The 23,399-nt window shown below is 41.2% G+C and overlaps 1 protein-coding gene across 1 annotated transcript; it reads left to right on the top strand.

Annotated features, from left to right (window-relative positions):
- Positions 1-1,262: 1,262 nt before the first annotated feature.
- On the top strand, positions 1,263-22,030 carry ZNF343 (zinc finger protein 343). The gene is given in 8 exon segments (XM_077112322.1): positions 1,263-1,396; positions 10,139-11,602; positions 11,895-11,953; positions 16,315-16,378; positions 18,632-18,718; positions 19,851-19,871; positions 19,874-20,142; positions 20,144-22,030. Coding segments are annotated over 5 exon segments (951 nt in total). The 5' UTR covers positions 1,263-1,396; positions 10,139-11,602; positions 11,895-11,953; positions 16,315-16,347; the 3' UTR covers positions 20,687-22,030.
- Positions 22,031-23,399: the final 1,369 nt, after the last annotated feature.

Raw genomic sequence — 23,399 nt, 5'->3', positions numbered from 1 at the left:
AAGTGACAACAATGTCAGAATCACATTCATACCTAAGGTAACTTCCTATGCTGACTCAGATCAAATATGTATGAAACTAAACAGAATAGTTGAAAACAGGCAGGAAACCACACTCTCACCCCAAGTGGAATGCTTCATTTAAGTTAGAAAACGTTTGGATGAAACTAAGCTGCTTATGTCAAATGAGCTCAAAATATATTCTTCTTAAACCTAACTATTAATAGGGAGAACAAATCGAGTCCACATTAGACGTTTTATGTGAATTCAAACTCAGTATCATTCATTCATTACAAAAGAAGTTTCCTACTTATCACTGGAGCTAATGCAAGCTCTCAATGATACCTGATTAAGATGAATTTGGGTCTAGCTAGTGAGGAGTGTAAGTGAAATCAAGCTCAGTATAGCTTCTCTAGGATTTTGGTCCTGCCCTGTGCCTTTACCATCGATCTGAAGCTTGCACTTCGGCATGGCACTAGCCATTAGCCCTCGGAACAGGGCGTCGACCTGAATTTTATGCCGGAACTGGGCGGGGCACGGGAGGGACCGGAACTCAGACCAAAACCTCAGATTTGGTCCTTAACCTTAAACCTGGACTTTGGAACTGGACTTAGACCTTGCATCTGGGATTTTGACCTGGACTTTGGACCTCTACCTGGTCTTCTGCCTTGGACCTTTATTTTAGTCTGCTGAGCTGCTCAAAGCAGATACAATGGGTTGGTTTTTAACAACGCAAGAGCCTGTTCTGAAACAGAAATCCCAGAGAAGAAAATACAAAAAAGACCAGGGGGCCAGGGGCCAGCGTGTAAGGCTTCCAACCTCCAGGGGCAGAGGGAGGGCTTCGAAAATGACTACAGAGGAAAGTGCTGGAGTTGAAGTAAGGCCTAAAGAAGACTGCTTTGTCTTCCCAGACTGTCTCCCAGTAATTAAAGAAGAAATGACCCCGGAAGTTCGCCGGCAGTGCAGCATTATGGAGTCTAAACCCAGGAAACTCAGCTTTCCCACAGCAGGAAAAACAAACAACAACAACAACAACACAAACAGTGCGAGAAGACGCCTAGCAGGCGGAACTGGGGACCAACGAGACACACCAACCGGAAGCGGGTTTTTCGTAATCGCCTGCACCGAGGGGCGGTACCGGAAACCGTCTGCGGAAGCTGCCGCTGAGGATTCTGGGGGAGTGTAGTTCTTGAGGCAGACCCGAACTTCTGTCCCGACCTACGGGATGTTTGCATGGGTATTTTTAGAAAAGAGAAGGGAGAGGCTGTCGTCACAATGGCCATTATCGGTGGCTGCCAATGGGAGGCGCGGGCAGCGAGGGTTCTGGGGACTGTAGTTCTGACATAGATCCGCGGTCGATGGCTGCCTAGATCTGTGCCACCGTCCTTAAGTGGCTCTTGTGAGTGAGGCCCACGCGGTTCCTTGGCCACAGGGTATTCTTCCCCGCGCGGGAGAGAGAGCCGGGAAAGCCTGGGCCTAGGATAAGGGACCCGGGTAGTGTACAACTGGTGGGGGAAGTGGGATGGTGAATGGGGTCCGGGGCCGGTTAGCGGTGTCACGCTGTGGTGGTGCGAGTTCGGAATTTTGGGTTTTTGGAGGAGGGACGCTCGACCTGTTCATTTGGGGCGGGGAAATGGGGTTAACTCAACGGGGAATCTCTGTGTTGCTGGGGGCCTACACGGGCCCCAGCAGCTTTTCATCCTGGTGTTGGATTCCTAGGGCTTTGCCAGCTGCTGTGAAAACAAAAAATGATGTTAGCTACCATTTATTGGGCAATTGTTCTGTGCCAGACACTGCACTTTACTATTACTTCAGTATTTTATTCTTTCAACCAATTTGGAAGTTAGAAATCAAAATGACAGAAGACGAAAAATTACAGAAGACGAAATAGTGTATTATAAAAGTTAATCTTCTATAATGTGGCTGGGATTAGGATTTGGAGCATCATCAGTTATCAACATTCTGCTGCTATTCTTGTTTCATCAATGCCCCACTCCCCTCATTTTCTGTTTAATCCCAGATATCTTTTCACGTATAAATACTATAGTGTATCTCCAACAGATAGCTGTTTCTTTGAAAATATAACCAAATATTATTATCATATTCAACAAAATTAACAATAATTCCTTAATGTCTTTTTATTACCCAGTTTGTTTAAAACATTTCCCATTTGCTCTGAAGATGTCATGTTACATTTCAAACCCTAACCATTCAGTAAGTGTGGGAGGGAGAAATCTGGAATTTAGCAAGGCAAATTCTACCTCTCCCTTCATTTTCTCTTTACCTTTGCTGGTGACTTCCACTCCTGGTCACAAACTGGAATGCTGAGGCCTTATCTCCTAGTTCTTTCTGAATTTCCTATCAATTTTATTATTACTGAGTCCTCTCAATTCTCCCTTGACATACTCCCTTTTCTTTTCCTTCCTGCTTCATCTTACCCTGTGCTACCCAGATTTTTTCTCTTTTTCTACTTTCTTCTCACCCCTCTCAGTTGTTCCTTTGAGGCAAAAAATAATGGGCTCCACCTATTGATTTGGTTGTCTCTACTGCTTGTGAGACTATCAGAAATTCTCCAAATGGGGAAGTTGAATATTTCCTTTCTCCTCAGTGCTCCAGGGAGACCTTGACCACTCATTGTTGAGTGAGATAAAATGTGTATTGTCTTAGAGAATACATATTTCATCATGAGCAGAATGTTGATAGAAAATACGGACGTTGAAGACACTTCTGGCAAGGCTTTAGAAGACAATGATGAATATGTCACTGGAAATTGAAAGAAAAGTGTTTTGGCTTACTAAAGCTGCTGGAATGCAATATTCCAGAAATGGGTTGGCTTTTACAAAGAGAGTTTATTAAGTTACAAGTTTACATAAAAATGTCCAAATAAAGGCATCAACAAGAAGATATCTTCACTCACGTGAGTGAAGATATCTTCTTGTTGATGTGGCAGAAAACTTGGCCAAGTTGAGTTCTGTTATTGGATGGAAGGCAGGACTTAGAAGTGATAAACTAGACTGTTTAGTTGAGGAGATTTCCAAGCAAAGTGTGGAAGGTGAAGCCTGGTTATTCCTTGTGGCTTATAGAGAAATGAGAGAAAGCCACAGAAAGAACCTGGAAGTCAAAGGAACCCAGAGGAGAAAGAAGACATTGCCATGTGACATAAAAGCAAAGGCCAGTCCAGCCCCAGAATACCACAGTTTTTGGGAAGAAATCAACTCCTTGTTGATGCCTCGATTATGGATGTCTTCCAACCTCAAAACTAAGAATCAGTAAATTCCCATTGGTTAAGTCAACCCATTGCATGGTATTTGTTTTAGTGGCAAGGAAACTGAGACACATAACATGCCTGGATTTCCTCTGGTGGAGTTATCCTCAGCCTCTTCTTTAGCACCGGCATACTTTATGCATCCATAGTCTGTTCTGTGCTACAGTAGCTTTCTGAGGGTCAGAGAATTCTTCTTGCTCATCTTGGGTCACTGACAGTGCCTGACACCTAGCTGGACTCAGTGGCTGACTATGAAGATAGAGGTGTCCCACTTTCTGGCTGGTTGATTCATGTGGGGGAGTCAGGAGAGTTCATATTCAGAAGAAGGTTAGGAGCATTATTAGGGAAGGCCCAAACTTCCAAGTTAGTGAATGTGAACTTCATTCTGTGGTCATTAGGAAACCTCTGAAAATTTCTGAGCTGCTTGAGCATGATTTTTCCCCTTCACTATTACTCCATTTCTCTGCTCACCTTTGAAGCAGAATACCTCAAAAGAGTTGTCCACACTTACTGCCCCCAATTTCTGCCCTCCCATTCTCTTTTAGAGCTACTCTGATAAGACTTTTGAAGCCCACCTTCCAGAATCTGTTCTTGTCAAGTTCACCAGTGACCTCCACAATTCTAAATCTAATAGTCATTTGGTGTCAGATGCTGTCATTTTTTGACAGCAGTTGCCACTATTGATCTCTTCTTCCTCCCTGAAACACATTTTACTCCTCCCACTCTTACCACTGGATTCCATTCCCCTCAGTATTTGTCACCATCTCATATACTGTGTATTTTATTTTCTCTGAAGAGCTAACAAAATCAATCCCCTTTTATTGAAAGCCAATCCGTCTCTGGTGTGTTGCATTCTGGCAGCTAGCAAACTAGAACAGATTTGGTACCAGCAGTGGGGTGCTGCTGCAGTTTGCAAGTACCAGATATGTTGGAATGTTTTTTTTGATGGCTAAGGGGAAGATTTTGGAGGAACTGTGAAGAGAATTATGGCGAAGTCCTGGAGTGTTGAAGAGACTGTTGGTGTAAATGGAACCACTGCCAATCTGGACAAAGGGGGACACAAAGGGGGCAAATTGGAGTTTCAGAGTGAGAATTGTGGAAGCTCGGATCTGAAGCCAAGAATCCTTGGCCAGGGGAGTGAACCCACCCATATACATGGAGAGGGTGAGTTTGCCCTGAGGGCAGAGAATGTCTCTCATCTTGTTGCAGTGGAAAAGTTGTGCAGCCTCAGGCCTTGGAAAAGGTACAGCATGCCCCTTGGGGACTGGGGAGAGCCTGGCTGCCACCACATGGCAGCCTGGAGAGGGTGGAGCTAAGAAAAAGGTGGTGTCAGTGTTCCCCGAGGTTGATTTGGAAAGAGGCGGGCCTCTGCATAGGTCCTTGGAAAGGGTGGGACTGCCACACTCTAAAGCTGAAGGATAAATGACTTTCAGACTTTGAAATCCAATGGTGTTTGCCCTGCAGGTTTTCCTTCCAATTTCTTCCTATAGATCCTGTGACTGTCCCTCCTTTGCATATTGGCACCAGACAATTTGTTTTGAGATTCACAGGTCCACAGCCAGAAGAGAATTTTTTTTTCACCTTAATATTGTTTAAGGTGATGTGTGTAGTTGCCAAGTTAACAAGGGGTGGACATGTGGTAGTTAGAGTCAGTTGTCAACTTGTCCAGCTGAAGGCACCTAGTTCTGTTGCTGTGGACATGAGCCAATGGTACGTGAACCTCATCTGTTGCTGATTACATCTGCAGTCGGCTAGGAGGCATGCCTGCTGCAATGAATGACGTTTGACTAAATTGGCTGGTGCTTAAATGAGAGAGTGCAACGTAGCACAGCCCAAGCAGCTCAGCATACCTCCTCTCAGCACTCGCAGCTCAGTCCAGGCCTTTGGAGATGCAGAAGGAAATCACCCCGGGGAAAGTTGTTGGAACCCAGAGGCCTGGAGAGAAGACCAGCAGAGACCATCCTGTGCCTTCCCACATAAGAAAACCTCAGTTGAAAATTAGCTGCCTTTCCTCTTAAGAACGAACAAAATAAATCCCCTTTTATTAAAAGCCAGTCTGTCTGTAGTATGTTGCATTCCGGCAGCTAGCAAATTAGAACAAATATATACTCTTTTTTGCTTTGGACTTCTTTAGAACATGTTTTTGAGATTCATGTATGTAGTTCTGTCTCTCCTGGTGTGGATGTTGGATTGTTTTCAGGTTTGGACTGCTCTGAACATTCTTGCCTGAGTCTTTTTGTGGACATTTATTTTAGGTTCGATAGCTAAATTGAACCTAATAGTGGGATTGCTGGGTCACAGGGTAAGTGTATATTTAACTTTATAAGAAACTGCCAGTTTTTCTCCAAATATTTACCATTTTACACTCTCAGTTCCTGATGTGCCCCATTTTTGCCACCATTTGATTTCATTCTTTTTGTTTCTAGTCATTCTAATGTGAATGTGAAATGGTATCTCACTGTGTTGTTGTTGTTTTGGCATGGGCAGGCTCCAGGAATCGAGCCTGGGTCTCCGGCATGACAGGCGAGAACTCTGCCTTGCACCACCGCTCACTGTGTTTTTAACTTGCCTTTCCCTAGTGATCAGCAATGTTGACCATCTTTTCATGTGCTTTTTGGTTGTTCATATTTCTTCTCTTCTGAAGTCTATTCAATTTTTTGCCCATTTTTAATGGATTATCTCTTTATATATATCTTGCAAATATTTTCTCCTAGTCACTGACTTGCCTTTTCATGTTCTTTATGGTATCTTTTGGAGAGCAAAATGAAATCTTTTATTTTTTTCTTTCACAGTTACTGGAATTTGTGTGTTGTTTAAGAATTCTTTGCCTACCCAAAGTCATGATTATCCTATGATTTTTCCTAAAAGCTTTAAAGTTTTAGCCTTTTTATTTAGATATATGCTCTATCTCAAATTAATTTTTGTGTGTGGTTTGAGGAGGAGCAGAGATTATGGATTAAGCTTGCTGTAGCACCATTTGTAAAACGACTCTCCTTTTACTAGTGAATTGCTTTGGTGCTTCTGTTGAAAACCTATTGACCATATAAGTGTGGTCCTGTTTTTGGACAGTCTTCTTTTCCATTAATTGTTTTGTTCATTCTTATACCCATACCACACTATTTTGACAACTGCGACTTTATTCTGTTTTGAAATCGCATGCAGCTTTGTTCTTTCTTTTCAAGGTTGTTTTTACTGTCCTAGGTCCTTTACCGTTTTCAAATAATTTTTTTGAATCAATTAGCTTATTTATACAAAAAACCCACAAATCTTTGAGACTTGGTTCTATACATCAATTTGGATAGAATTGACATTTCAAGAATATTAATTTTTTTTCACATTTTCCCTATCCACAAATTTGGAATATCTTCTGTTTATTTAGATCTTTACTTTTTCTAAATAATAATTTTTAGCTCTCCGTGTGGAAGTCTTGTGCATCTTTCTTTAAATTTATTCCTATGGATTTTTATGTTTTTTCCATGCTTTGAAAATGTCATTTTAAATTTAATTCTCTAATTGTTTGTGACATATTTAAAAATACAACTGATGTTTGTGTATTGACCCCTCATGTCCTGCCACCTTGCTAAATTCACTTATTTCTTCTTTTGTTTGCTTTGATGTTTTGGATTCTAAGGCAGTCATGTCAGTGCATGTAAAGACAAGTTTATTTCCAATAGGTACTTGGTTTAATTAGTTTTCTGTATACCCTTCCAGTATTTCTTTATAAATGCATGCATATACACATATCTATCCCCTTTTTTCTAATGGTGTATTTGGTTAAAGTGAAACTTTTAATTTATACGTAGTAAAATTTTAAATCCACATCTTTTCATTAATGGCTTCCGAACTTTGTATGTTCTGAAATAGGTCTGACCTTCCCTCAGGGTCCTGTTTATGTTCTACATGTTTCTGTTTTACTTTCCTGACTGCTAAAAAAACAAATACCATAAAATAGATTGGCTTAACAACAGGAATTTGTTGACTTTTGGTTTTTAAGCCTTGACAGCTTGCTTCCTTCTGGAATTGATATCTTCTGGCTAGCTGGCTGGCAGGCAATCTTTGGGATTCCTTGTCTCTTCTGACACATGGCAATGCATGGCAGCGTATTGTCTTCCAACTTCTCACTGCTCCCCATGGCTTCTCCTTCTGTGCCTCAATTTTTTGCTTATTAAGACTTCAGCCATATTGGATTAAGGCCCACCCTCATTGAGTTTGGGCGCAACTTCACTAATTACATCTTCAAAGGTCCTATTTATAAATGCGTTCATACCCACAGGACCAGGGCCTTTTGTTGGGGATGTGACTCAATCCCCAACAGTTTCTGAGTGTTTCTAGTTTTGTTTCTAATGTTTAGCTCTTATTCCACCTGGAATTTATTTTTAGGTAAGGGATGAGCTAAGAGTCTAACTTCCAATTGGATAGCAGCTTGTCTCAGCCCTTTATGAAGAGATCATCCTTTCCTCACTGTTTGAAATACTATTTTTACCAAAATCTCAAATATACATGGGGCCTTACTGGACTTTTTATTCTATTCTGCTCACCCAACTACTGCTGCAACTTTATTTTCTGTGACTTTATATATTTTTCCTTTTTGCTATAAAATAAAACAGATACATAAAACCACATACATAAAACTACAAACAGAGATACATAAAACCAGATAAAAGAGATGTATAGTGAATTAATATAAAGTGAACACCCAAGTCAAGAAATTGAACTTTGCTGGTTCCCTCACCAAATGCTCCTCCATTTTCCCCATCCCAATTACAGCTTTCCCCCCTCCCTTCTAAAAGTAACCTTTTCCTTGAGTTTCTTTAAGTTTCAATCACCTGAGTACACATTCTAAACATGTAGCGTAGTCTTACTTCTTTTTCTTCTTTTTTTTAAACTTAATTAAATGTATACCCAACTATATTTTAAGACTTTTAATCTACAGTTTCCTCTTACATTTTTTTTCCCCTCTCCTTACAGTTTATCTGTTGAAGAACCCAGGCCATTTGACATGTAGAACTTCCCACAGGCTGTATTTTGCTGATTATATACTATTAGTGCACATAACTATATACCTTTGTCTTTCCCCTAAATTGGCTGTTGGATGTAGTGCTTTATCAGACTTCGGTTCAAGCCCTTTAAAAAGACTGTAAGTGATGTGTTCTTTTATCAGGATGCATATTATGTCTGATTTTTTGCTTTTTCTTATATTAGCAGTTTTTTTATATTTAGCGCCTAGATTTAATAATTAATCTAGGAATACAAAATGATGATATGCTAATTCTACCATTTTCATATATTATCTGGAATAATATTATTCCAGATACTTCTACTCTTCTACTCTTTTCTTTCCCAGTGGCACAGTTCATATAGGGTAGGAGGTTGACTGCTTGAATCTTTTTTTTTTAAATTTATGTTGTTTTCAAGACAACGAATTGATTCCATGTCATTAGAAGGTGATTTTCTTTTAAAATATTATGAACTCATGGATATAAACACATTGATGGATTTCAGTCTATCACAAATCTTTTTCTTATTGAAGCTGAAGTTATCCCATCTTTGGTCGCTAAGAGCCTCTTCTAGTTAGTTCATAAATTCTTTTCATTTAACGCTTGAAGTTTTGTAACCATCCCTCCCCTCCCTTTCCCTTCCCTTCTCTCCTCTCCCATCTGCTTGATTAGACTATCTCTTTTTCCTAGAACATTTCTTCTTGCCTGAAAAAATGGGTTTACTTATCTCATCCTCTAATAGCAGCTTTCTTTTTATTTCTTTGAGTCTTCCGTGATAGCATCTTACTTTTTCTGTGCTGAGTTAGGTTTTTCCTGTCTGTATCCTGCCTGCAGGTGTAGGACCATATCCTTTATTTCTGTGTCATAGGCACAGCCACAAATCCTGGCACAGTGAAATTCCAATCAATAGTGGACACCTTAGCTGGGTGAGAATGGGTTCCCAGACTTGGGTATGCGTCTCTGACTATCCCATTGAGCTCAGGAGTGACCACGTGACTTGATTTGCTAATGAGCTATAGACAGAAGTGTTACTTTTTTTTGGGGGGGGGTGCATGATTCGGGAATTGAACCCAAGTCTCCTGCATGGAAGGTGAGCATTCTACCACTGAATAACCCTTGCACTCCAGAAGTGTTGCTTTGGGTAGAATTTTTAAGAGACTGCATGTGGTTCTCCACTTTTTATTTACCTCGGTTTGAAATACTTTGTATTCCACTGGCCATGTTCCATATAGAGGCTGTGCGGTTAGCCTCTATTTTGGAGTGAAGATGTTGTGGAACTCAATTACAGTTGATGCAAGATGGGCACAAATCCCGAGGGAGGAATAAACCTTCATTACTGAGGTTTGGGAGTGGGGTAGGGTGGTGTTTGTTACTGCACAATAACCCAGTCCATCCTGACCCGTGTAGACCCTGCCTCCACTTACTGAGGCTCCTGTTTTCTTCAGTATAAATTTTGTATCCTATGGACACCTGGTCACTTTTTTTTTCTTGTAATCATTTGTTCACTAGGCCTTATTTTAGGCACTAGTAAAAAAAAAATGGGTTGGAATGAGAACCTTGGATTGCAGGCTTGGCTCTCAGTAGCTGTGTGATCTTAGGGACAAATAAACTAACTTCTTTGTGTCTTGGTTTCTTCTTCTGTGAGGTGAAATTCATAGCAATATCTAACTCTTGGTTATATTGTGAAAATTAATAAAACTCTGTGCTTAGTGCAGTACCTGCTCTATAAATGTTAGCTTCAGATGCTAGTGTTCCTTAAGAGGAAGAGATCCATATATATCAGCTTAAGCTAAACTGTGTTGCAGTAACGTGTGACCCCAACATATCGGTGCTCCCTCAGCTATCTCACCTTAAACCCAATCTTATTCCTCCTTTGTAGGTCGACTCTGGCTTTGCACCATGAACTTCAGCAGCACCCCCTGTTGGGAACATGCACCTCTCTAGCAAGAGAAATGGAAGAGTCAATCAGTGCTTCAAAGTGGCACTAGCACTTTCCCTCACGTTTCATGGTCTAAGACAAGTCACAAAGCCAAGCCTGATGTCATGTGCAAGGAAATACAATCCTTTTATAAAGCAGCAGATAACTGGGAGAAATAAAATCTGCCACAAAGGCTGATTTTATTGTAATCACTGATTAGCAAAATGTCTGAGAAGCATTTCTTCTTGCAAGAAGCTCACATTCTAGTAAAAACAGTCATTTAAGTAGAAAAATTGCATTATGGAGTGATTAAGGTAAAATGCTCAGGTTGGACAGAAAGGTGTCTAAGTGACACAAAGTGTCACAAGCTTTGCCTGTGGTGTTGGGGGATGAGTCAGGAGGATTTCTTAGGGGAACCCCAGCTAGCTTTAAAGGAGTACTAGGCAGCAGTGGTCTATGGTCATTTGGGCTGAGATCCTGGCCCGTGGTGTCTGAGAAGTTTCTGAAGGTGGCATGGCTTCTGTCACCACCTGCCTCCTCTGGATCATATGATTGGAGGACTTTGGATTAGGTCCATGGGACACATATGCACGGCTCTTATAGGGACATGTGGCACAGACACACACACACACAAATGGAAAGAGGGGGCTATCTTTGCAGACATTATTTTTAGGCTTGGAGTGATAACTAAGAGACTCAGTTCAGACACCTCAGACTCCTCAGGGTACAGAGACATAAGGAATTGAATCTACCTGGAACTTTGGGCTAAGGACAAAAGAAGCTGGGGGCTCCATGCCCTATTTAGTCTGGAGGGAAACTTTCAAAGGCCTCTTCTCCACAGGCATTATGCTGTATTCTGTCTTTGCTCTGACTCGGGCTCCAGGTAGCAGAGACTGAACTGGGATATGGAGCTTGCATCTGAGGTGCTGGAGCAGTTGGGGGAGGGCTCTGAGTTTTGGGAGGTAAGGGACAGTGGCAGGGGACAGATTTGAGGGTCTGTAGTCTGTAAAGGAATGAAGTAGAAAATTCAGGGAACCCTTGTAGACTGAGACTCCATGTCTGATGAATGAGGTAGGTGTGAGGGGACAGGATCCTTAGAGAAGGGGCCGTAAGTTTAGGGCACACAATAAATGACATCAAGTTGCCTCTCCATCGCACGGGTCCTGGCTGCATGGAAACAAGATGGGCTTTTACAAGTAAGGTTCGAAGAAGTCACCCCAGGTAACAGAAGTCATCTGGAGATGACTTAATTTCCAACTGGACCTCTGGCAGAATTTCAGGGTGAACAGTGGGAGGACTCTGGGATCATAACGTTATCAGATCCTTCTGCCTTGAGAGAGCAGGACTGGGAGAAGATTTTGCCTTCAAAGAACAGGGAAGATGTGGAAACCATGAAGAAATGGACTCAAACGCGTAAGGCAAAAGGTGAGAGTTGTTGAGGTTCTAGAGAGGTGAAGAGGGGTATCAAAACTCTGGTTTTAGGTGGGCCATGGTGGCTCAGCAGGCAGAGTTCTTGCCTGCCATGCCAGAGACCCGGGTTTGATTCCCAGTGCCTGCCCCTGCAAACAAAAAGAAAAAACACCCCAGTTTCAAGTGAGAATACTTTAGTAGCCATAGCTGTGTGAAGTGGCTACTCCCTTCCAGCCTAAGGCTCAGAAAGCTACTGGGGAGCATTATGGGAAGCCTAGTTTCTCATGGCGTCTTTTTCTTCCCCTAGGTTTGCCTTCTAAGGATACCTACTGGTCCTGAGAGAAGAAGGAAAAGCCTGAAATATTAGTGAGTTGGGTTTACCTTATTTTTTTCTGGAATTCTGGCTCATTTCCCAGAGTATAGGCCTATATTTTCTTTCTTGAGGTGAGAAAATATGATCAGCCTTTAGGCAATTTGTGCCTCGTGTCAGGTTCTGTATTAGGTATTTTATAATGGTTACTGCATGCACACTTTTTAATTTTCCTTGTTGAAAAATATATCCAAAATTAACATTAAGAATCCAGAGAACTCTAAAACATAGGGAATATTTTTGAAAAACTGGAATTATTGGAAAATTTAAATGTATTGTTAAACTTCAGTCTATATCCACTTACACATACTATCTAATATCATCTTGTATACTGGATGTCTTTTTAGCCTTTTATTGTTGAACTTTTCAAACATGCATAGAAGAAGCGAGCATAGTAATAATAGATCCTCATCTACCATCATCTGATTTCTACTACCATCTGTAACGGCTAGTCCTGTTTCATCTCTACCCCTCACATTTCCTTCATTGGGTTATTTTAAACAGATTTCAGACATTATATTATTTTCTCCATAAATATCTTAATTACAGGTATATCCCTAGGAAATAAGTTACATAAAAGTGAACTTGAAGCCACCTACCAGGTGTCTCTGAGTCTGGTGGAAAGGATGTAGGACTTAACCCTTCACTCATGAGAAACATTGTCATACAAATAGATTATGTACATATGTCAATGTTTTATATAACTTGATAAGGAGCAATTAAGTATGAAGACCCCCAAAAGAGTTAGTTTGCCTAGTCCTTGAGGAATCTATGGATAGATAGATAGATAGATAGATAGATAAAAGATATGAATAGGAATGAATGAAGATGAAGATGAGAGAAAGCCTAATTTTTTCTGGTCTGTAACATGGGGTTGGGGCAGAAGTAAAGCAAGCTATCTGTACTGGCTTTCATCCAAACTTTGTTTAATTCTTTTCATCAAAGTGAAAAGAGTATAAACTCCCTAAGTATTTATAATGTGAAGACATTTGTGTGGATTAGAGTAAGCTGGGAGGTCTCCCTGAAAGTATTTAAATTTGAACTGGTCCTTAAGAATATGTAAATTTGAAATTGTCAGAAGAAGTAGGAATGATGTGTCCAGGTAGAAATTATCATGATTAAAACTGTGAAGTAGACCAAATATAGGGCATGTGCAGGCACCTTTGAAAACCCAGACCTGGATTGAGCAGGGAGACCAAATTTCAATAGGAAGAGGTAGGCTTTGCTAGTCAGGACGTGCCTAGTGTTGGCAGGCCTGGAGTGGTGATCTGAAGCATAGAGACAGGCTATAATGTTTTGTCAAAGGGGAAGGATGATAAATGTGATGGTCAGGTTCTGGTATCAACTTGGCCAAGTGATTATGTCCATTTGTTTGGTCAGGCAAGCATTGGCCTGATGGTTGCTGCAAGGATATTTTGTGGCTAGTTGATAAACTGGAAGGCCTGGTGTTTTAAATCATCAGTCAGTTGATTGCATCTGTGGCTGATTACATCTGTGATCAACTAAGCCATGCCTCCCACAATTATATAATCCAGTCAGTTGAGGACTTTTAAGGAAGAAGAGAGACTCTTCCATTGCTTTTTCAACGTGAGCCTCTCCCGTGGAGTTTGTCCACTCCCTTCATTGGAGCCGCCAGCTTCACAGCCTGCCCTACTGATTGTGGACTTCTCCATTGTCACGGTTGCATGAGACACCTTTATAAATCTCATATTTACAGATATCTCCTGTTGGTTCTATTTCTTTAGAGAACCCTAACACAGCTTGGTAGCAGGAGTGGTTCTTGAGAAACAGAACTTTAAAAATGGGTTTTTACAATTGGTTTAAAAACCAGTCTATGGTGCCCCTAGACTCAGAGGCACTAATAACTCTGTTTCCAATAATCAGGATGGCACTGACAGTCCATGCGGTGAGCTGGCAAAAGAGATATTCAAAATATCGCCATTAGATTCTGCTAATTGTACACTTATACAAGACAAGGCTCTGGGTGAGAATGTTTCGACACCTTTACAGAATTTTGTGGAATTAAGAGGTATGATGATGTTGGCTGGTTGTTGTTAGATACACTGGATACAGTGATGAGGGAAAGGGATGAGCTAAACACTTCAAATTTGCTCCTTAACTGCCGTCTGAACAATGTAAAAGTTCCCATGTATGCCCTGAAAGAAAATCTGATTTCCTGTGGTCACAGACTTGAGATCTCTGAAAACTAGACATCGCCTCATTGTGCGAGTAGCAGGTTTACAATGTAAACTAAAATCTCAACCTTGCAGGGTGTCTGCTGTTAAAGTAAGGGCTTTTATTGGGAAAGAATGGGATGCTGAAACATGGGTGGTGCTATATGGCTTGATAATGTTGGTGATAGGGAGACAAGATCCCTGGAATCTGCTGAGCCTTTACTAGATAGACTTGTATTGGACTACCCTGAGTAAAAAGCTTCTCAACCTCCAGCCTGCCTTGAGGAAACAGTTTCTTGGCCTCCAGTCTCCCCAGAGGAGTCTGCCATCCAAACTCCACCTAACAAGATTAATAATGCCTGCTAACCTCCTTTGGGGAAATAGCCCTCACTCTGTCTGGAGCAACTAATCCTGTTTCACCATATGAAACTGCAACAGGATGCCCTGAGATAATTGGCTTGAAAGACACTTCTATTTTTTTTTCATGACTCACACCTACCACCCCTCTTCAAGATCTATAACTAGGCTAAAGTTCCAACAGGCCCTGAAAGGTGAGGTACAAAGTGTGATCCATGAGGAGGTACATTATACTCCAAAAGAACTGCATGAGTTTTCCAATTTGTATAGAAAGAAATCAGGGGAATATGTGTGGGAATGGATATTATGGGTGTGGGATAATGGTAGAAGGAATCTAAAGTTGGATTAAGCTGAATTTGTTGATATGAGCCCAAATGCCCATGGTCCACACTCCTGCCACATTACTTTTTCTTTACCAGATCAGAGCTATGGCTTCTTGGGGAGTTCCTTATAGTCGACTGAGGAAGAGAAATCAGGCCTGGTTTATAAATGGTTCTGCATGATATGCAGGAGCCACCCCAAAGTGGACAGCTGCAGCACTACAACCCCATTCTGGGATAACTTTAAAGGATAGCAGTGAGGGAAAATCCTCCCAGGGGGCAGAACTTCAAGCAGTGCACCTGGTTGTTGATTTTGTTTGGAAGGAAAACTGGCCAGAGTTGTGTTTGTATACTGACTCATGGGCTGTTGCTAATGGTTTGACTGGATGGTCATGGACCTGGAAAGACCATAATTGGAAAATTGGTGACAAAGAGGTCTGGGGAAGGGGTATGTGGATAAACCTTTCTGAGTGGACAAAGAATGTGAAGATATTTGTGTCCCATGTGAATGCACACCAGAGGGTGACTTCAGCAGAGGAAGGTTTTAATAATCAGGTGGATAAGATGATTTGTCCTGTGTGTACATGTCATCCTCTTTCTTTCGCCATTCCTGCCATTGCCCAGTGGGCTGATGAACAAAGTGGGCATGGTGGTAAGGATGGAGATTATGCATCCTTGGATGCATGGACTTGGATACATGCAAGCAACATGGACTTCTACTCACCAAGGCTGACCTGGCTATGGCCACTGCTGAGTGCCCAGTCTGCCAGCAGCAGAGATGCACACTCAGTCCCCGATATGGCACCATTCCCCAAGGTGATCAGCCTGCTACCTGGTGGCAGGTTGATTATGTTGGACCACTTCCATCATGGAAGGGGCAGCGATTTGTTCTAACTGGGATAGACACATAGTCCAGATACAGGTTTGCATTCCCTGCACACAGTGCTTCCTCAAAAACTACCATCCATTGACTTACAGAAACCCTTATTCACTATCATGGTATTCCACACAGCATTGCTTCTGATCAAGGAACCCATTTCACAGCAAATGAAGTGTGGGAATCGGCACATGCTCATGAAATTCTCTGGTCTTACCATGTTCCCCATCATTCAGATGCAGCTCGGTTGATAGAATGGTGGAATGACATTTTGAAGACCCAATTACAGTGCCAGCTAGGTGGCAGTATCTTGCAGAGCTGGGGTAGTGTTCTCTGGAAGGCTGTGTAAGCTCTGAATCAGTGTCCACTTTGTGGTGCTGTTTCCCCCATAGCCAGGATTCACAGCTTGATAATGTAATCAACTGAAGGCTTTTAAGGAAGAAGAGAGACTCTTTTACTGCTTCAACCAGCAAGCCTCTCCTGTAGAATTTGTACAGACCCATCATTGGAACTGCCAGCTTTCCAGTCTGCCCTACAGATTTTGAACTCTTCTATTCCCATGGTTGCATGAGACACCTTTATAAATCTCATATTTACAGATATCTCCTGTTGGTTTTGTTTCTCTATAGAATCCTGACTAACACAATAGGAAATCTGGAAACATGATGTGGATGACAAAGGAGAAGCATCAAGGTAACTAGGGTTTCTGTGGCCCAGGAACCAGGCAAAATATCAGGTATAACAGTGCAGATTGTTGGGGGTTCCAGCTATTGGAGAACCATTTATTATCTAAATGGTCTTTCGAATACAGAATTATTTGCAAGATCAGTTACACTGAAATTGCTTAAAGATTTTGCTTATAATTTTGATTTATCTTAAAATATCCAACGCAAAGCCAATTGCCTTTAATTACCATTGACAGTTAAGGAAGCCCAGGCACATGTGTAATTACCCAGGCAACATGGCTAATAAGAAATAACTTTATAGGAATTAGAGAGTTAAAATTGTAGTTTTATTATTATTAGTTTCAGAAAAGATCTTCAGTGCAAAACTATTTATACTCTTATTGTGTTTAATTTCATCTATAATTTTTAGTTTTAAATATTAATCTGCTTTGTATAGCCCTCAGATGTTACTCTGATCAGGTCCTAATTCATGAGCTTTTCAGCCTGGGAGCTCTTCTAGTTAAATGTGGCCTGATTATTTTCAAGTTAAACCCTACAGAGTTTCTTGTTAGAAAGACTGAGAAGTGGATCATTAACTCACAGAGAATTAAAGTTTGTAAATCATATCATTTCCCCCTTATGCACTTTGACCTGCTATCATTATTCTCAAGATTGAGCATGCAAAGCTCAAGAAAGCCTTCCTCTCATACCACGACTTGTGTTACCCCCCACCCAACCAGGTGAAAGTTGTTGTTGTTTGCTTTTAATTTCATTGAGATATATTATACATATTGCCGAGTATGCAGTTCAAAAATATTTTCAGTTAACTTTCAGAAAGTGAACACAGCCTTATGACCAGCATGTAGGTTAAGAAGCAGGACATTGCCACTTGTGAGCATTACACAGGTGTAAACCCTTCTAGTTATCACTTGCCCAAGGATAACTCTGTTCTGACTTCTTACATCATAAATTAATCTTGCTATATATTTTTTAAAATAAATGCCATCACATAGTATGTATCTGCTCAACATTACAATTATGGGAATCACCCATATTGTGGTATGTATTTGTACTTCTTTCATTTTTCATTATAGTTTCTTTATATATGCAAATACAAGAGGCCCAAAATAGCCAAGGTGGGTGCCCTAGTAATTAGGATGGTGGAGTATTGGGACAAGGATAGATAAATAGACCAAAGGGACAGAGGAAAGAGTCTACAACTTGACTCACACATATATGGTGGCCTTATTTATAAAGAAAAATGAGTGTAGTGCAGTGTGGGGAGGATGGACTGTGAAAGAATTGATGTGATTGGTTACTGATCATGATCAAGTCTTAGTGATGTGTGGACTGAAGAGCTAGCAGCAAAGTTTGCGCATTATGCATTTACTCACAGTTATTATACCATGTAATTGAAATTTGAACTGTTTTGTTGGGGAATTGGTGTTATTTAACTAAACTATGGTAACTGAAATTTGTGCATGTCGGAACTGTGCAAAGTGAGGTGTGCCTGTACTTAGAGCAGTTTAATTTTAAGTGGTTCCTCGAGAAAAGTTTTGTTTTTAAGATTAAATTATCCATAAATTTCCCTTTTCTATAATATTACTAATGCCATTCCCTGCCAACTATTTTGCACCACTGAGGTACGACTCTGCATGATTAGTGAAGCATTAGGGGATTTGTAAAAATGGTTGTTAAAATACATAGACAAAGCTAGGGATTTTACAGATCTCACTTAGTAAACTGTACTCTTCAGAAATGCTCATTCCAGACCCTGTTCACTCCTACTTTTTTCTGTAGTTGATGCTTTCTTCCATTTTGTACTCTAAATCTTCATCTTCCTTATGCTCAGCACAAGCCCCACTTCCATGATGCTTTTTTTTTTTACCTTCTCCAGCCCATTCTCCACTGTCCTATCTATGAAATCCTCCATTCCCAAATCCTCAAGGCCTCTTTCCTGAATATTGCTTGATGTTTTCAGATTGATTTACAGATAATTTATCCAATGAAATCATAAGTGTTTGAGGGCCAGGCATGTGTTTTTGTGCATCAGTTGTGTTACTTAAAAAGCCAGGTATACATAGTCATGCCCAGAAGAACCTGATATGGAGCACCATGTACTCTGAAAAGAATTACATCAGCCTCTAACATATCCAGGCTCTCCATGCCTACCAGCTGCACTGCCCTCACTGGGTAAGTTGATGATGGATTGCTGTGCATCAATTTATTGTTTGTTCTAGGTACTAGTTACATTCTAGGATGTAACTGTGGTTTTTCACAGCGGCAGAATGGAAGAGACTGAGCTCAAAGCAGAGAAACTTATCCAAAGAAGTGATGCTGGACAATTATAGGAATCTGTTCTCATTAGGTAAGGATTCAAAAAAATAATAATAAATTCAGTAGATGATTGACCACTATGGGTTTATGGTGGTCATAACTAGCACTCTGGTTAGGATGGAATGAGTCTATATGAAAGATGCAGTTAATCTTGATGGTTTCAAAGCTCATTGGTCAGGCCAAAGTCTTCAGTTAGGTCCAGTAAAAGTCTGGGGCCAAATAAACATCATCATTTATCAGTGTCAACTGGATAGATCTAGTTTGATAAAATGCACCATCCAGTTTTTTTTTTTTACCTGGGCAGGTACTGGGGATCAAACCCGGGGTCTCTGGCATGGCAGGCGAGAACTCTGCCTGCTGAGCCACCATGGCCCACCCCACTGTCCAGTTTTGATATCTCTAGAAAGGTACTGTTATGAATAGAATATTTTCTTATACACTGATTTGGAAAAAACAGAAAGAGGAACAGGTTTTGGGTTGGTTTGGGGCATGAAGTGCCAGAATCCTGAAATCAGAATGTTTTTTTCTTGTCTACTGCTGAATTCACACTAGCTAATCAAGAACCTAGCATTTAGGCATTTTCTTATCAGTACTTGTTTATGGATGAGAAATCCAAAATGTAAGATTTATTTCTTATACAGTCTCTTTAACTACCAATTGAGAAATTATTCCCTACATTTGGAAGCCCTCCAGACTTGTAACTTTTTATGTCTTTCAGTCCTTTTCTATATTAAGAAAAGTCATGAAAGAGATTTCCATATAGGTCATAGAGACTATTATCTCTAAATAGTAGCAGAGAATTGTGGGCAGTATATATATCAGTGTAAGTGGTTTAGTTATATATCAGTCTGTGGTTGAGCTCATTTTAGTAGAAGGAAAAAGCTAACTATAACTGAAGCTGTTTGCAAAGCAGAATGTTTCCTTAACATTCTAGTCGGAGTGACATGTAAAATAGATTTTTGGTATGAATTTTCTGGATTGTAATAGAAAATTCAGTATAAAAATGGAATATAAGGGAATGACTGGTGGGAAACACTCTGTACTGTACATATGTTATCAATTACAAGTGTGGTAGTAGGACGCTATCTGTGATAAAACAAGGCAAAATAGCCTGGCAATCCCACTTACAACTTAACTGCTCAGACTAAAAACTTTCTCTTCAGCAGAACCAAAGTCAGAAATCTACCCTGTGCCTCCTGCCTTCTTGCCTTCTCCTATCAGCAATTCCTCAGTCATCATGTGCTTCAGCTTTTCCCAGGCTTATGTGCAGAAAATCACTTTTATCCAGATAACCACTTCCATCCAGAGGATTCCAGCCTGGTGTATCAGAAGCCACAGGAGAAGCAGTATTGTGATAAAAGCTGCTGGAGTAAAGACACAGAAGGTCAAGACAGAGAAAAAGGCTCCAAACCACTGTGTGGTGGGACCTCAGAACAAGAGACTTCAGGGACATTCTCCAGCCTACCCCCAAGGCCAGTCAACAAGTTCTAGAGAAAGCAGCATAGTGGAAGAAATACAGCCCACCTCAGCCCACAGGATAACAGCCTGTGGTAACAGACAGGGATTGAATGACTTAGAAACGTCAAAGAATTTTGAATCAACCAATCAGACTGTAGCTCTGTGTGAATTAGACTGTAGTTGAAAATCGAACTTCATTACAAATCAGGGGACCCTCTTAGAGGGAAGCCCTGTGTTTGCACTGAGTGTGGGTGAGGCTTTAAAGATAAGTCAGCCTTCATCAGACACTATCAGACCCACTCAGTGGAGAAACCTTATGTGTGCAGTGAGTGTGACTGAGGCTTTAGCCAGATGTCAATCCTTAATCACCAGAGGATACACTCAGGGGAGAAGCCATATGTGTGCAAGGAGTGTGGGCGAGGCTTTAGTCAGAAGTCAAACCTCAACAGACACAAGAGAATACATTCAGAAGAGAAGACTTATTTTGTGCAGGGAGTGTGGGCAAAGCTTTAGAAACAAGTCAATCCTCATGAGACATTAGTGGACTCACTCAGGGGAGAAGCCCTATGTTTGCAGTAAGTGTAGTCAAGGCTTTAGTGAAAAGTCATCCTTCATCAGACACCAGAGGACACACTCAAGGAAGAAACCTTATGTGTGCCGTGAGTGTGGACAAGGCTTTAGTGATAACCAAACCTCAGAAAACACCAGAAGGTACACTCAGGGAAGAAGCCTTATATGTGCAGGGAATATGGTGAGGCTTTAACCAGAAGTCAAGTCATCAGACATGAGAGGACACACTCAGATGAGAAGCCTTATGTGTGTAGGGAGTGTGGGCGAATCTTTTGTGATAGGTCGACTCTCATCATCCATGACAGGTCACACTCACGTGAGAAGCCTTATGTGTGCAGGGAGTGTGGGCAAAGCTTTAATCAGCAATTACTCCTTCTCATTCACCGGAGGACACACTCAGGGGAGAAGCATTATGTGCGCAGGGAGTGTGGATGAGGGTTTAGCCAGAAATCAAATCTCATCAGACACCAGAGGATGCACTAAGGGGAGAAGTCTTGCAAATGCAGGGATCGCGGACAAGGCTTTAGCAGGAAGTCACACTTCATCTTACACCAGACATCCAGGAGTAGTCTCTATTGTGTATAGAGCATGAGTGAAAAGTTCCAGAGGGTGTCAACCTTGGTCAGGCACCAGAGGACATATTTGGGAAAGGAGCCAAGTACAGAAAGTGTGGGTAACTCTAGCTCTAAGTCACCATCATTTCACAGAAGAGGACATACTTAGCTGAGATGTATGTAGGACTGTGGGTAAGGCTTTAGCAGTAACTCAGCACTCACCAAACATCCAACAACATACTTGAGGAAGAAGTGTCATGTGTTCAGGGAGTGTTGGTGAGACATTAGGCAAAAAAACAAATGTGATCAGTAACAGGTGGCTCACTCAGAGAGACGCTTTTGGTTTGCAGGGAGTGTGGGCAAGGCTTTTGTGATAAAGCAGCCTTCTTCACACACCATGGGATGAATTCTAATGTGAGGATGCTGTGGAGCTCTTCCCAGACAACATTTTCAGGGCCACCACGTCTGCTGCTGGAGACAACTGCTGAAGGCTTGCAGGTGAACTCCACCCTAGCAACAGCTACATGGAACTACATAATCTGGCACTATGCACCTTTCCAAGGAGTGGCTACTGGCCAATGACTGGTTGATATGGGGAGACAAAACCCTAACCCATGACTCAACTGGGACAACTCCAGGGGGTATTCCCAGTGGTTCAGAGCTCCCCATAGGACCGAATGTCTCTCCGTATTGCTGGCCAGCTTCTTCCTCCATCCAGTCCTGCCCTTCCTCTCCAATAAACTATTCAGTTCTCCATCTCATCAACTTTTCAACAAATCCAGTCCGTGACATCATAAGTGTACAAGGAGTGTGAGGTTTTGGTGATAAGTCATCCCTTGACAAACCCCAGAGAACACAGAAGAGAAGCTGTCTGTGTAGAGAGAGAATGAGCAAGGATTTAGGAAATTGGCCTCTTTATGCACCTCATTATACTTCAGAGAACAGCTTGATTGGGAGTTGTACCTAGGCAGGGAGAATGTGAGATGCTTTAGCAGTAAGTTATATCTCATTTTGCGCAAGAGGACATATTCAGGTAGAACCCATGTGGGCAGGACTGTGGGTGTAGGTTGACCCTGAAGTTCCTCCTCAACAGACATGAGAACAGTCTCATACCACAAATCACTACTTTACCCCCCTCTAAGGGGCTTCAGGGGTGGTCTCCTGCCCCTCCCCTACCTCTCCACTCAGCATGAGAGATAATTGCAGATAAATTGGCCACTTTGTAATTAAATTTAATAGAAACTGAAGTAGTAGGCTTTGTTTTGATCTAATATGGTATTTGTTTATTTTCGTGCACCTGTTCTTTCCCATATTTTGTTGTCCTTTAGTTTTAGTAAAATTTTCTTTAATAAGTTATAACTCAGGCTGTTTTCCTCATTCACCTATTCAGAAAGGTACAAGGAATTTAAATTTGCAACCTAGATTTCCTGAATTCATTCAACCCTTGAGAAAAAGAGTTCCAAATCAATCTAACATGTTTATTGGAGAATCTGATCATTTGTAGAGCGTAGAGGGAGAGGAGTGATCTAGGATCTGGAAACTGATGTTGGGGGAAGGGAGGCAACTCCCGAGGTCTCCGGGGGCTGGGTTGCCTCTTCTCCTCATCGATGACTTTTTGTTATTACCTTCTTCCTTTGACTTCTTTGGAAGCTTTCCTCCCTGGTTTTCCTTCCTACTTTCTAGTCTCTTGACAACTCTGCGTGTCTGGATTCTGACCTCCATGTCCTGGGACAATAATTGTACACTGGAGAAGGTCTGTGTGAATTCCAGTGATTTTGTTTGCTCTAATGGAGTTTGCCAGGTTTGTAAAATGGACTTTAGGCTTTGAGAATCAGAAAAAGGACAGTATTTTTTTAAAGCAGTTTTATTAAGATATATTTATACATGATATGGTTCATCTGAAGTGTACAGTCAGTGGCTCTCAGTATTATTATCACAGAGTTGTGTATTCATCACCACAATCAATTTTAGAAGACTTTCATTACTCCAGGAAGAAAAATCTATACCCCTTATAACCCCTTATTACTGACATGTGGCATTGGTGTTGTACATTTGTTACAATTGATGAAAAAATGTTAAAATGTTACTGTTAAGTATAGACTATAGTTTACATTAGGTGTATTTTTTTCC

This window comes from Tamandua tetradactyla, chromosome 1 (assembly GCF_023851605.1).
Source record: "Tamandua tetradactyla isolate mTamTet1 chromosome 1, mTamTet1.pri, whole genome shotgun sequence".
In the NCBI taxonomy this organism is placed as follows: Eukaryota; Metazoa; Chordata; class Mammalia; order Pilosa; family Myrmecophagidae; genus Tamandua; species Tamandua tetradactyla.
The sequence above is the reverse complement of the archived record's forward strand: the minus strand, read 5'-3'. Positions and strand labels throughout refer to the sequence as shown.